At 42.3% G+C, this 15717-nt stretch overlaps 1 protein-coding gene across 4 annotated transcripts in view; it reads left to right on the forward strand.

The window, feature by feature from the left end:
• LOC126248455 (thrombospondin type-1 domain-containing protein 7A-like) overlaps nt 1–15717 on the forward strand; it is a 1193762-nt gene that overhangs the window by 679528 nt on the left and 498517 nt on the right. For all 4 annotated transcript variants that reach the window (XM_049949448.1, XM_049949449.1, XM_049949450.1 and 1 more), the window contains 2 exons: nt 123–258; nt 9157–9290. In XM_049949448.1, coding sequence (XP_049805405.1) covers nt 123–258; nt 9157–9290 — 270 coding nt within the window. The remainder of the gene's footprint in view (nt 1–122; nt 259–9156; nt 9291–15717) is intronic.

Raw genomic sequence — 15717 nt, forward strand, 5'->3', positions numbered from 1 at the left:
CTTTTGTCACCTCTATGTATAATAATATGGTTGATAAATTTTGAAAATTAAGTTGATGGTCTTTTAGACAGAATCTTGGAGGTAATCGGTATGATTACGGAAACGTTGTGGTCGTGTTTCAGCCTCTGTCTGGAAGGAAGGAGCCGCAGGAAGGTGCCGCGCACCGTTCAGCCGTGCGTCGTGGCAGAGGACTGCGTTGTGAACCAATGGTCTTCGTGGACCAAGCTGCAGGATGGCTGCGTCGATGGTGGCGGAAGGGTAAACTCCAAATTATCTTACATTTATTGAAAGTTCTTATTACGAGAGTAATCTTAAGGAATATTGAATATATCGATCTACTAAAGTAAAGTGAACAATATTTGGCTGAGACAGGAATATGAACCGAAAGAGTAATTCATATGTAAGTCTTCGGTCTTTCTACATTTCGACCAATGTGTCTAGAGTTTTCGCATGTGGTTGGGGAGTTGAAAACTTGAGTTCTGTTCTCAGGTGTATTCTGTAGTTTTCTTTTTATTTGTATACAAGGTGCCTGAGAAATTTTATTTGCCTACCTTGTTACTTGTTATTGATTTACTTACCTTATTTACCCTCCTGTTCCTAAAATTTCACTGCGAAAAAAATACAAATGAAAAAATTGCAGAGTGTATTTGGGAGGTGGACACAGGTTCACTGCTCCATAACCGGATGCCTTGGTCGCAACGCAAGCAGCGGTTTCATTGGACGTCATGGCTACATAAATGGAAGTCGTAACAGCTTCTTTCATCGATTTCTGGATAAAATGTTTTAGTTGCCCATGTATATGATTATTAAAAATGCTCAGTTTTCAATTATCTATCGATCCCGTCAATTTTAAGTCGGCCCTGTATCATGAACTTCTCGGATAATTTTCTCAAAAACGAGAGTGAAGGATGGAGGGATAGAGGGAGGCCGTTGTGCAAATTATCTTAGTCTTTCCTTTTAGGTTGTACACAAGTGATCTGCCAAATACGATCCGAATCGGTTGGCCGTGCATGGTGCCTTCCCTAGAGGGGAAGACCGTAAACTTGATAATACTTATCTTCCATGAATTTCAGTTGACATGCTTGTAAAACGAAAAATCAGAGTGAAAATAGAAAAATACTCTAAATTTCCGTATAGAAGCTCCCTAGGGGGAAAAGAATCTTCTGAGATGTACATTGTTGTAATCCCATCAACACTGAAGAGGAATCAGCAATTCATTTGATGTGATTGTTATTAAGAAGGCCACCAAGGAGATTAGTATCTGGAATGCGTTCACTTCAGTGAATGATACCAGACGTTGAGGAGTGATTAAAATCATCGTGACTGTTTAACTTTTCTAAATACATTGGTCATGCCTGTAACCAAATTTAGCTCAACAAATTAGAAATCTTTGTATTCATGCGAGTCAAAGTATAATATTCTTTTTGTCTATGCTGTTTCCTGTTATTTTCCACACTTACGGGGGAAAATGTTCATTATATTTTGTGGATTTTGAAAATCGGATAAACGATATCATTTACTACGTTTCCTCACTGTGCTATCTTTGTGCAGAAATATGTGTGTACTAACTGTGGCAGGTGCACGTTGTTCATGTTCCGCACTGATTCCAACGAACACACGAAAATTTGATTCCAGCCTTAATGTATTCTCTTTCTTCATGGAGTAAAAATCTTAAAGAAATTAGCTGCTGACGTTGTAAAAGCTACGCTGGTGTGCAAAAATTAAGGACGAAAGTAACTATCGCATGATGTGTCACGGCTAAGTAGCACAACTCGATGAAACTTGGACCATACACAGAAAGAACGGTTACGGTATAGCACAGAAGGTAACTGAAAGAATTACACAATGAGACGAATAGAAATGACAGTTTTATCCAAAGACAATTATTTCGCTGAAGTCACCGATGTTCATGATATTTCCCTGGACCTTACAAACGGGAGGACACGATTTTCAGAGACTGTGAGATCATCACGGACGGCAATGCATCGTCTACAACATGCTCCCTTGCGGCTCACAAGGTTGCTGTGCTGGGGCGTTCCATTGCCAACCAGCGCGGGTAACAACTGCTGGATGCTCGTTGGTGCATGTGGACGGGCTGCAATACGTCTCGCAACCGCATCCCACAGATGCTCGATAGGATTTAAGTCGGGGAACGGGCATACCGGTCCATCGTCCGAATATCCTCTCTTTCCAAGAACTCCTCCACCTGCACTGTTCAATGCGATCGCATATTGCCATTCATAAAAAGAAGTCAGGGGCGAATTCACCTCTGAAAAGACGCTCATGGGAAAGGACTATAGTGTCATAATAACGATGACCGGTGAGGGTACGGTGTTGAATAGTTGCAGATAAGTATGCCCATTCAACATTATCCTTCCCCACTCAGTAACATCTGAGCCGCCGGCCGGAGTGGCCGAGCGGTTCTAGGCGCTACAGTCTGGAACGGCGCGACCGCTACGTTCGCAGGTTCGAATCCCGCCTCGGACATGGATGTGTGTGATGTCATTTGGTTAGTTGGGCTTAAGTAGTTCTAAGTTCTAGGGGACTGATGACCTCAGAAGTCAAGTCCCTTAGTGCTCAGAGTCATTTGAACCATTTGAACATCTGAACCACCAAAACAATAGTGTTCGACAATTTTCCTGGGTGCATTAAGTGTTGCCACTTTCCGCTATACAATGAAATGACGAAATTCATGGGATACCGATATGCACATATACAAATTGTGGTATTATCGTAACTTAGCAGACTGTTTCATCACTGCATGGTGTGTTTATGACGGCAGCCATCAACGACAGAAATGAACGTCAAAAATGCAAATATGGGATTTGGTTGACTCACGTAACGTGGACATTTCTACTATTTCAAAAACGACAGGAAACATCAGATCTACGTTTTCTGTAAGTCAATATATAGGAGGCAAAGTACATTTTGCTGTGTAATTGATTCTTGCAACTCTCTCAGTCTACCTAAATGTGGTTACAACATTTCTTTAATAGCCGTTCTACTATAAACAAGGCTCTGTAGCACTTTTTGATAAAAGGGATGTTTTTCAGTTAATCGTTTTGCACAAAAAGCTGCAAAATATCGGTAAATGGACAGTATGAAGCTGAAATCTGCACCGCAGAAGAGTTAGAGATCAATTATGCGATGTTTACATGGCAACAATACTGATACTAAATTGTTTTGGCCGCATTACATTTCACTTTTACCTAAAAGCAAGCCTGATTTTTCAACACATATCATCTCACCCATCGGAAAGTAATGTATCGATGTGGACCATTGCTATTTTCAGGAGCCACGAAAAAGCAACAAAAATAATTCTTCGAACGACTTTTAAAAAAGATCATTGCTTCAGTACCTCTGCAGATAGGGAAACATAATTATCAATCAATCATGTTCATGTTAAATGCGACCCTTGTATATGCTAGTCAAAGAAATGATGATGCCTCAATATCTTGAGGCATGCGACTTACATTTGGAAATTTCACTATCAGAAAATTTTTAGCTTCATGATTTTTTTAAATTTTATATGTTAGTCTTGGCAGACAGATACGACAGTCCAGAAACGAAAGTAAATTACTGGCTGAAGTTATTTATCAAAGCCTGCAGTGCGAACCATATTTGAGTATATAAAACGCTTGCTCCGTGTGGGGTAAAGCAAATCTCATTTCGTCTGCTAATTGGAACTAGTCCTCTCTGTAAATGTAACGCTCTCAAATTATTTGGAGACCAGAGGAAAACATGTGTAGCAAACAGTAAACGAGAGGCAAAACCTATTCATCCGTGAAATACTCCTTTGTGTTCATAATTATTCTCCAGAAAATTTTAAATATTAAGTTCAATAGAACCACATTGTCATTATGTTTTTCTCCTTTCTTGTAATTTCAAACTGAACACTAGAACAGGCAGTAATTGTTAATTAATGGTGGTCAGCGTAATATAATTTTCTCCGCGTACAATCTGAACCTCCTAACTCTAAAGAGAGTAGAGTGGCAGAAGATGCTAAGATTCAAAGACGATCTCAAAGAATTGTCAGTGTCTTTGTGCTGCTTGCCTGTAAGCATAAACAGGGTGATTCAGTATGAAAGGTACATGCTTTAGGATATAATAGTATTTGTGATCCTAAACAAAAAACTTCGTATGGATATATGCACTATTCCGTATGGTTTCGTAGATAGAACGCATTTCTGTATTATTCAATGAATGGCATTACTTACAACGTACTACAGTAGTGTATATGAAGTTGAGACGAACAATTTGATACAGGACACTTTGGCCTGTCAAGTTGGAAAGCTACCTCAGACTGGTCTATAAAACTACCTAAGCTACAACACATGCGCGTCGCGCGAGATTTTCAATATTCTGGCGCTCTCTTCGTGCAAACTATTAGTCCTAGAGAAAAGTTGAGTAGAACATTTTTTGTGGGATATGTAATGTACTTTTATTTCGTACTGGGATGCGTTTTCGATGGAGGGTGTGGTTTTAGAGTTATTCAAGAAAAACGTACAAAAGTGATGTTAAAAGTGTTCGATCTCGAAACCGTTCGGAATATGGCATATGTCCTTATGAAGTTTTTTGTTCAGAATGAGTAATAGTATCACCCTACACAACATCTACATTTCCTCCTGACTTACCCTGTATAGCGACACGACTGTACAGTGGAGATAACTTTTATGAGATACTGATATATTAACACAAGGTTGACAATCACATTTATCAGTTTCAGTAACCATACTTTTTTGCAGTTTTTAATATCGTGTTGGCATGCTATTTATCAGCATCTTAAGAGGTAATTCACTGAGGAAGAAACTGGATTATTCTTGAATATAACTGAGCAAAACGTATACTAACATACTATCGCTGAAAACGTTCTTCTGAGTATGACCGTATGGACAGGTACATGTCAGCCGTAAGCTGCTGTTGAACAGTACCACCACAATTTCAAGTGTGTGTTTTGACTCTATAGGTACATTAATGGTTCTCTTTAACATATTGTATGTCTGGTGACGTTGAAATCAACATTAGGATTTGATCCTTCGTGATGAACAAGCGGGCCGACGCCGTGATAGCATACATCCTCGTCGAATCCAGTAAATAAGAAAGTCCAGTCAGCAAATATGATGCATGAAAATTTTAAACAATTCAGTAAAACTACAGGTTGTCAGAAGATTTAAAAAATGCATGATCTGGACTAAGAGACAATGTTGACATTTCTTTATCTTGGGAAAAATATTTCGGCGAAATAAATTTTCACTGTACGACTCTTTTAGAGAAGGATGTTTTACAGACCACTGTGGAGTGGGATGATGCAAGTCATCTACCTCGTTAGTTTGTTTTAACAAATACCGTATTGGTGGGACTAGAAACGTCAGCTGGAAACAGAATGAAAGACATGGCGTATCAGATGTTCCCTAAAACCAGGAGAGAAGATTGTCTAATCTTTCATGAGACTCAGCAGAAGACTGCTCGTGGGCTCTGGTGAAATGACTATCGGACATAACTGATAGAATTGATATGAAACTCTGCTGTGTCTTGCATGAGCCGCTTGCAAAAAGCGTGTGCTGCCCGGCGTGCCCATTGACTATGAATGTTGAAGTCGTGCGTCCACTACACCATACACTAGCACAGACGAGTAGAAGTCTGCCTGTTAACGTCAAAAGTTGTAACCATTTAACAACCTACAAAATATGGAATGGGTAACAATTTTATATAACAGTAATTTACTGCAATAAAGTTTCAAGTTCTTAAATAATATAAATATAGTATGCAACGTTATCCGTAAACTGGAAACCATAAAAAAATTAACTGTGACCCAAAATAAATGATCCGTCAGGAAAAGAAGGAATTGCACTCTGTATGTATTCCCCTTTAGCAGCCGGTGGAATTGTCACACTGAAGTGGACGTATGTAATTAAATAGTAATAATTAAAATTTATGAATGATTTGAATACACTATGTTCAAAGAGTAAATCACATAATTGAATACTGCATAATTAGGTCCTCATTCTGTAAATGGGCTGCTCAAATAAAAACCATATTACAGTGTCATTAAAGTTAAGTAATACGTCTATTGGGGAATGGATGGCGAAACAACTGTCATTGTACCATTGCAAGACCATTACCGCTTTCGCATGAACGTATTTACGGAAATCATGTAAGAGATAATTCGAGATGGCCGAATCTCGATCACACTTTTGCCAAATTGATGTCAAAATGTCTTTACCACTACGTCAACTAGCAACTTAAAATATCTTATTTATCGCTAGTACGAGATCGAGCACAAAATTTCGCATCATATTGTGTTTTACATGTCCAAAGTACGCTAAGGTTTGAAAAATACAAACAACGTCTACCAAAATTACTCTACACGTCTTCAGCGATTGAGATGACAAAGTGACAAGATACTTGCTTGGCATTCGGAAGGATGGCGGTTTAAATCTCCGGTCGGCATTTCACATTAGTTCTCCCATGGTTTTCCTGGATCACCTAAGCAGAATGTTAGGATGCTTTCTTTGAAGGGACACGGCCAATTCCTTGTCCATCCTTTCCCAATTCGAGCCTCAGCTCCGTCTAGTACGACCCGTCGTCGACGGGATGTTACACCTTAACTACTCCCTTCCTTCTAAAGCTTTTCCCATCGACAATTTCCCTTAACCACAATCATAGGTGAAAGTCATACAGTTCAAAATCTAGTTAAGAAGGAGAATTTTCTTAACGATTTGTGTTATTACCCAGTTTTCCCATCGTCAAAGTACCTTTATGGGGAGGTGCTGTGATCTGATGAGAGATGATATATTTCTTTACAATCTAAATTTCTTCTCAATTATTTTCCTATCCACTTGGTCCATAATTCCAGTATTAACCTGTTACTGTTTTACGCATTCACTAATCAACAAGCAGAAGGGAGGCATGCTGGGGTAGTCCGTACAGTTCCGCATAGTCACTGCGCCAGGGTAGCGTAGTGGTTAGTGCATATGTCAGGTAAGCAGGATTCACCCGTTCGAATCCTGCCCTTACTTTCAGTCTGCATATATACATCATAGATATTTGAGAATTGGAAAGACCTCTGGAAATATATACACTGGCGAGCCAAAGAAACTGCTACACCTGCCTAATATCGCGTAGGGCCCCCGCGAGCACGCAGAAATGCCACAACACGACATGGAATGGACTCGACTAATATCTGAAGTAGTGCTGGAGGGAATTGACAACATGAATCCCAAATGCAACATAAACAACCAAAAATTAGTTCTTCTCAGTAGGCAACGACACGAAGGGACCCGAAATTCAGTACACCTACGTACTGTACATTGACTCCAGAACATGTTCAAAATGAAGTCCATGTAGCCAAAGACGGTGACGTGCTCGACGTCTTTCCGCTGTAGGAATGTTGCAGGCTCCGTTCATCTCATTCTGTATAGTTGCACAGCCGTTTCCAGTTTGCTACTGTATTTGTGAAACGTTATCAACTGCAACACCATACATGAACTCCTTGAGACACCCCAAAGCTAGACGTCCAGGGGCTTACGATCCAAAGATCTGGCAGGCCAAGCAACTGGTCCCGCACGACCTATCTACTGGGATAAGCAACACTGAGATACTCTCTTGCCTCCCGACTAAAATGTGCGGGGGCGCCGTCGTGCATAAACCGTACTCTGGGTCCTGTAGCGAGTGGGACATCATGAAACAGACCTCCCAATTCATGTTCCATAAACTGTCTATACACTCTGCCAGTCCGAATCTGTGAATCTGCATGCAGTCCGAGTAACTGACTATCCACTATACCACGCCAAATATTCACTGTTACGCAAGGATTCTCACAAGCCCACACGTCATGTTATGAACGTTCACGATTCACGATACCCGTATGGGTAAAGAGACTCTCACTCGCAAACAGTATCCGGCGACCAAACAGAGGATTAGCAGCATGGCATTCGAGTAACCACTGACAGAAATTCTACGATTAGGTTAGTCTACAGATGTCAGCTTCTGTACCGTCTGCAGGTGAAACGGGTGAAACTGCTGTTTCTGAAACAGCCACCATAGAGTTAATTGAGCTTCCCCTTCAATCGCACTTATATGGTGGATACTTGTGGTCGGATCTTCGTCTACCATTTCCAGAATGTTCTCAACACCCATTCCATCCAGTTCAGGCCGACCTAACCGTGGCGCACCACGAATGCCATATTTCCTTAAACGTCTCTCCACAGCTGCGAAAGTCTGGTGCTTTGGTACTCTTCTGTTTGGAAACATGCGCCTTAAAGGAGGCACATATCCGCGTATTCACCGTTTGATTACTCCATCGTACCGTATACAATGACTGCAGTCTATGAACTAACGACAGAATGACTGTACGTCTGGTGTCGCTGCAAACGACAGCACCATAGAGTACAATGGACTACACCGAAGTCAAGTACACATGAATATTTTGTGCCAGACTCTACCCAGCTGTGTAGAGGGGTGTACAAAGCAACATCAGTCAATATACGAGACAAACGGACACTACACGCAAAAGACCTGTACTGTTCCATGATGTAATGCCTACCACAAATGACATGATGCATCATAACTCGGAAGTAAATCAGTTTCAGACAAAACTTTATTTCAAATTTTGCTCTTATTTCGATGCATACATTACACCCAAGAAATTTGTACAGTTACTTCCGAATCAGCCTGTATATTCGTACGAAACACACACAAGAGGATTGCTTCAAGACGTTGTAAAAACGTAACTCCTCCACTGTTAAAGTTGACACTTGATTTACGTTATTGCGCAATATAAAATGTCGTTATCATGTATCCCAACCTCGTTCCACACCAAAAACTGTTCCACTTGGCCGGCCGCGGTGGTCTTGTGGTTCTAGGCGCTTCAGTCCGGAACCGCGAGACTGATACGGTCGCAGGTTCGAATCCTGCCTCGGGCATGGATGTGTGTGATGTCCTTAGGTTTAAGTAGTTCTAAGTCCTAGGGGACTGATGACCTTAGATGTTGAGTCCCATAGTGCTCAGAGCCATTTGTTCCACTTGTTCTAATATGCAGCTTACTCGGAGAAAGCATTACCTTTCACTAAATGACTCTCTTGAGATTAGCCAAACTAACTGGGGAGGCGTTTTTTACTAGAAACCAGAGATAACTGAGTGTTTTGCATGCTGCAGGTTACAACGCCGGAGATACAGGTGCGTCGGCGGGAGGTGGTGCGGTTAGGCCACGGCTTGGGCCGCCCCTGTCCTCGTCTCATCGAGCGCCGCGTCAACGCTGACCCAGAACAGCTGCCCGTCTGCGCCGAGACGTAAGTCCTGCAATGGCACACTTCCTACCTTGTTGCATTATGGCACCTCTCTCGTGGTTTAAAGCTACTAGCAATACATTCTGAGTATTATACATGCTGAAACCGGCACCGCAAATACTGCGGAAATGAAAAGTACTGTCGATGAACGGTTTATATAGAATGAACTGGTAGTCAAGAGCTCACATTTTTAGCCAACAAACAGATTCCAATAATAGAAACTTTATTTTTTGTACAAATATACACTTTTTTAAATGTAATAACGCCTATTGACATTAACAGACTACGAGTAGGGTAAATTAGAATATCAGTGGTTTTCGTTACACGATTCTAGTGCGACTTGTTTACAAGATGTCGTATTTTGAAAAGTTTCCACCCAACATTTGTTTGTGCAATTCCACTTGCGTAGTTGATAGGTAGAATATTATTATCTTTGATTACAGTATGCTTGTGTATTTCTTGAGCGCATTGCGACTTGCTAGTCAGTTAGTGTGTGACAGTCCTACCAGCAGGTCGTGAGTGAGAAAAAGCCGACATGCTCCTGATGTATGGAGAGTGTAGCAAGAATGCATTTCGTTCTTGCACGGTGTATGTTGCAAGCTATCCCAACAGATGTCAACGATGTCGGCAATTATTTATCAACCTCTTCGACCAGTTACGTGAAAGTGGTAGTATAACATCTATACAACGCAACAGAAGGAAACAAGTGTCGACAGAAGAGGGGGAAATTAATGTACTTGCTGCTGTTGCAGTTGATCCGCCCATTATCTCCCGCGCAATCGCACGAGGAAGTGGCATGTGTCAGGCAAGTATCCTACGGATTCTCCATCGATATAGGTTCCATACGTATCGTGTCTCTCTCCATCAAGAGGTGCATGGAAACGATTATGAGAATCGTAGTACCTTCTGTTCAGGGTAGCAAGACAGGATACTTCTGATGTATCATGTATCTTGTTTAGTGATGAAGCAACATTTACCGATTATGGCTAGGTAAACCGCCGAAACGTGCACTATTTGTCTGTTCACAATCCCGGTTGGCTTCTTCAGGTGGACCGTCGGCGTCCATAGAGTGTAAACGTGTGGTGTGGGGTAGTGAACCATCAACTCATAGGTCCGTGTTTCATGGACAGGATACTGAACGCGCATAAGTATCGCAACCTCCTAACAGACCACCTTCCACGGATGCCAAAGAAGTTCCTTTGCAGACTAGGAGGAACCTGTGCAACATGATAGCTGTCTACCCCACAGTGCACGAATTACTCCAGCATGTCTTCATGAATTGTTTCCAAATCGGTGGGTTGGATACAGTGTACCTGTACCAGGCCGACCCTTACCCCGGATTTGACGAGTATAGACTTTTTGTTTTGGGGAAAGTTGGAATACGCTATCTACAAGGACATTCCAACTACACCCTATGATACGCAATGACGTATTACTGCAGCGTGCTTGTCCATCTCCGCTGAAGTGCTAGCACGTGTGTAGCAGTAGCTCCATACCAAATTGGAAGCGTGTATTGTCGGTGAAGTGGTCATTTTGAACACAACCTGCGATTGTCAACCGTCTCGTTACTGGTCAGAATCCAAATAAATATTGTACGCACATGTGTTGTCTTTAGTGTGTTCTACCACAGGTAAAGTGTCAGTGTGGGATCTTTTCAAAATATAATACCTCGTAAACGACTCGCACTAGAACCCTGCAACAAACACCTCTGATATTCTGATTTACCCTACTTGTGATTAGTTAAGGTCAACAGCCATCGTTCCATTTATAAAAGTGTATGTTTTCACAAAAAGTGCACTTCCTAATTATTATTACAATCCGTTGGTTGGCTAAAAATATGAGCCCCAGACTACCAATTCATTCTGTGAAATCCTCACATCACCTACACTTTCCATTTGCGCAACATTTGTGGTATAAGTTTTAGGTGAATCACATTGTTGTAGCGATAAATTCCTAATCAGGTCTTTTTATATGACAATACATTCTGCATAACGCCGAGAACATGAGCATTCTGCACTGTGCATGTGCACGAAAATAATGTATGTGCAGGAGCAGATATACGCGATACGCACCTGCTACAATCACAGACAACAATAAAAACGGCTCATGCGTGAGAGTGCAAGTGAGTGATTGACAACATCCTTTTTGCCATGTTATCATCTACTTAAGGCTTTTAAGAGTTCTTCAAGTCGAATGTAATGCAGCAGTAGTAACTAGTGATGATTTTTTCTCATACAGGACACCTCGCGATCGTGAAATTAAAACCACATACTTAATATTAAGTACGAGGGCGTGTTGAAAAGTAATGCCTCCGAAATTTTTGTACGAAAACTCTTAAAGCTTTTTAAATAAAACAAACTGCGTTAACGCCCTACAACTTTATTCTTCGTGTCGACATACTTATTTCTCAATATAGTCACCCTGCCGACGAACACATTTCTCCCAACGAGAGACCAATTCGTTGATACGGTCATCGTAAAACGTTGGTTTTTTTTTTGACGGAGCCACGAACTCACTTCACCTTTCACTGCTTCATCACTATCAATTTGAAGTCCTCTGAGGTATTCTTTGAATTTTGGAAACAGATAAAAATCGGATTGGGCCAAGTCGGAAGTCAGTGGAGGATGATCGGTGTTGTTGCGGATGTCACAGCACTCGTGTGGTCTGACATTGTCATGCTGCAATAGAGGGTTCTCCATCTGTAGACGAACACTTCGAATTCGAAACTACATTACAACACGTTGTTTCACACACACCAACATAGGTACGTTATACACCGTCATATTACACGCTGCAATTCTGAGCCCTCTAACGGCAGAGGGCTGGAAATATGTAGACACGAAGAATAAAATATAGAAGATTGGTAGCGTTTGTTTTACCTAAAAAGCTTTAAAAGTTTTCACACAAAAAAACCCGGAGGCATTACTTTTCAGTATGACTTCGTCTCTCTTACTTCGCCTTACTTGAAAAAGTAACACGGTATGGTATTCTTCTAAAAGAAATGTAGACTGCCTGACAGAAAAAGTGTAGCTCCCAGACAACATGGTCGGATGCCAATGCAACTTCATACGTGTACAGTCGGCGAGTATATAAATGATTAGCCCGCATCTCGTGGTCGTGCGGTAGCGTTCTCGTTTCCCACGCCCGGGTTCCCGGGTTCGCTTCCCGGCGGGGTCAGGGAGTTTCTCTGCCTCGTGATGGCTGGGTGTTGTGTGATGTCCTTAGGTTAGTTAGGTTTAAGTAGTTCTAAGTTCTAGGGGACTGATGACGATAGCTGTTAAGTCCCATAGTGCTCAGAGCCATTTGAACCATTTTTTTTATAAATGATTAGAGTTTCAAGAACAGGTAGAATATCCACTAGACGGCATTGCTGTTGTTTGTGTTTGGTGTCATTGCCAGGCTTGGTAATGTATGTATGGGGCATGAAATGCGTCACATGTTGAGTGATCACTGTGAAGGACATGCAGACGGCACGTATTCGTATGAGATAGCGTTATCAGCACCTGAGACAGTTTGAAAGGGAGCTCATCGGGGGTTCTCATTTGACTGGCTTGTCGAATCATGAAATATCCAGATTTCTGGGGATCTGGATGTGACAGTACACCAATGTTGGACTGCATAGGAACATGAGGGCAGGAATAATGGTCGACAATGCTCTGGTCGACGACGCCTAACCACCATAATGGAAGGTCGCCGTAGTGTGCATCAAGTGCGTCGTAAGCTTTTCACAGCTGCACCTGCCTTCCGAGAAGAAGTAATGGACACTCTGTGTTGTGTACATAGTTCCGCGTAGTCAGCGCGTACACCACTTTCCCACTAGAGCGCGCCCCGCTAAACACAACAGCGCAGGCGCAGCGCTCGTCTGTCTCCGCACTACGAGATGGCGCTGCCATAGAGACAGACCAAATTCTGCTTCCGCCGATCCGCGTATTAATATGTAACGCAGCCAATGAGATTGCTGCTAACATAGAACCTTTTCTCCTCGCGGATCACACTCGCGCAGTGATACATGAACGCGCTTGGTATTATAACGAGTGTACAGACCCCCGATTAGTCAGTCTGCATTTGTCTGCACCAGTCTGTACCAGTCTCCATTAGTATGTACCAGTCTGTACGAGTTTTACATTTGTCTGTACCAGTCTATAGTCAAGTTTCAGTCTGCGCCTAATAAGATTACCATATTCCCGTACATAGCCATGAAGATAAATGTATAGACACTTTTGTCAAGTATCAGAGATATATGTGAGAATAAGATTAACGTACTAATACCAAAGGAACTTCAGATTGTCAATTTTGGTCACCGTCAATCTGCTGCTCTAAGCGTGCAAGTGGCATTTCTATCGTCTGACCTAACGGCAGAGGATAAACACGCCACGATAAGACCACGAGACATATTGCTGACACTCGCCTGCTTCGTTAGAGCGACAAGTCAAATAATCTGATGGTGTATGTACTGAAGGTCTTACAGTACGCACACCACACTCTGCACCATTCTGTGCCATCCCGCACCATTCTTCGGACAGTAGCAGCAGACGCATTAGAGAATTACCGTTCCATGCGAAATCTGCCGTTAACACAACAACAAAAACTACTGCGTCTGTAGTGATGCCGTGACCGGGATGTATGGACTGCAGATAAATGGTGTCCCACTGTGTTTAGCGATCAGTGGCGGTTCTGCATTACGCCGAACGACAGTCGTCAGCGTGTATGGTGGAGACCTGGGAAAGGTACCATTCTTCCAGTGATTTGGAAAGGTACATAAGTGGTACTACTGGCGTCATGGAGTGGAAAGCTATCGTGTATGACTTCAGTTCGCGGCTGGTAGTGACTGACGAAAATCTGACGCCAGAAAAGGTACATCACAGACATCCTGTGTCCGCGTGTCTTACTTCTCATGCGACAGTATCGTGATACTATTTTCAAAACGACAACGCTCTTCCACAAAAGAAACGTGTCTCTATGAACTTACTGCATGATATTGAGATACTCCCGTGGCCAGCATGATCCCTAGATCTAACGCATCGCCACTTCGTGCACTAAGTCTGCATGGAGGCGACTGAAGGATTTTTCCATGTTGATGTTTCAAGCTTTCGGCAACAGCGTAGTAGAAAACTGTGGCGATGTGAACAGTGGTCTTGCGACGGTATCTAACATTTACTGCGTGAGTAGTGCCTCATTTTCCGGAGATCGCAGATGTATTCATATTTGCGCGAATATCTGACTGTCAGTTACTGTTGAATCTCAGAGAGATGTAACTTATTCATCTTTAAGATTTTCTGACACCCCGCCATTTTTTGGAGCATCTCTTACACAAAGGAAATACCAGTAACAGCCTTCCAAATTTCCAACTTAGAGATTTTCCCCTAATGCGGTCATTTGCTAACGAACATGGCTTACCTGGAGTGGCCGTGGCAACCCGCCCGGCAGCGTTCTATCAGCCCCGGAGCCGCACAGATTCGCAAACAAATTCATCGTGCCTCTTACTAATTGCAGACGGCCGATTAGGTCACCTACATACGCGTAATGTTACAGTCTGGAAACAACTGAGTCAAAAGTTTTTTCGAAATTCTTCAAACAACCCAGTTTTATTCGTAGGATGTCTCAGGCACAAAGCAGAAATAATTCTCGTCAGAAGGTCCTCTTCGTGTGTTACGTGTGCAAGAGAATCCAAATCATCCCTTAAGAAATCGAGTGGGCTCCGATCAAGCGAACAATCTAGTCCCGAATTAGGACCTCCTCTTGCACGGAGATTCAGTCTGATATCTTCTGTAAACATCGCCAGTATATCTCTTAGATAGGATTTTCGTGAACTTTAACTATGTTCATACCTCTTCACAGTTGCAGAATGGAGATTCTTAGAGGCCAATAGATGACTATTGAGACTATTGAGCATTCCGTTATGGAGAAACAGGCTTCACCTGGAAAAATTAAATACACAGCTCTGAAGCAACCAAAGGCTCTACATGACGTGAAGAGTATGGTGGCGCAGTGGTTAGCACACTGGACTCGCATTAGGGAGGACGACGGCTCAAACCCGCGTCCGGCCATCCTGAATTAGGTTTTCCGTGATTTCCCTGAATCGCTTCAGGCAAATGCCCGTATGGTTCCTATGAAAGGGCACGACCTATTTCCTTAACCATCCTCCCCCAATCCGATTGGACCTATGACATCGCTATCTGGCCTCCACTCTCAAATCAACCAACCATGACGCAAAGTATGAGGTCAGCATGAGATACATATTCTGAAAATGGTAGTGCTGTAGCTACGTTTCCCGTACTCTTTTCCTTAAAATACCGATACACTAACCTGTTACAAACTAAGCTTATTGAGTGCTTATTTAACGGCATTCATCTACGATAGAGAGCACTGCTTTTCGCAAGTCGGTTGTCCCACAAAGTTGCATTGTAGTACCAGTTTTTTTGTTTCCCAG

Source organism: Schistocerca nitens, chromosome 3, assembly GCF_023898315.1.
Source record: "Schistocerca nitens isolate TAMUIC-IGC-003100 chromosome 3, iqSchNite1.1, whole genome shotgun sequence".
NCBI lineage: Eukaryota > Metazoa > Arthropoda > Insecta > Orthoptera > Acrididae > Schistocerca > Schistocerca nitens.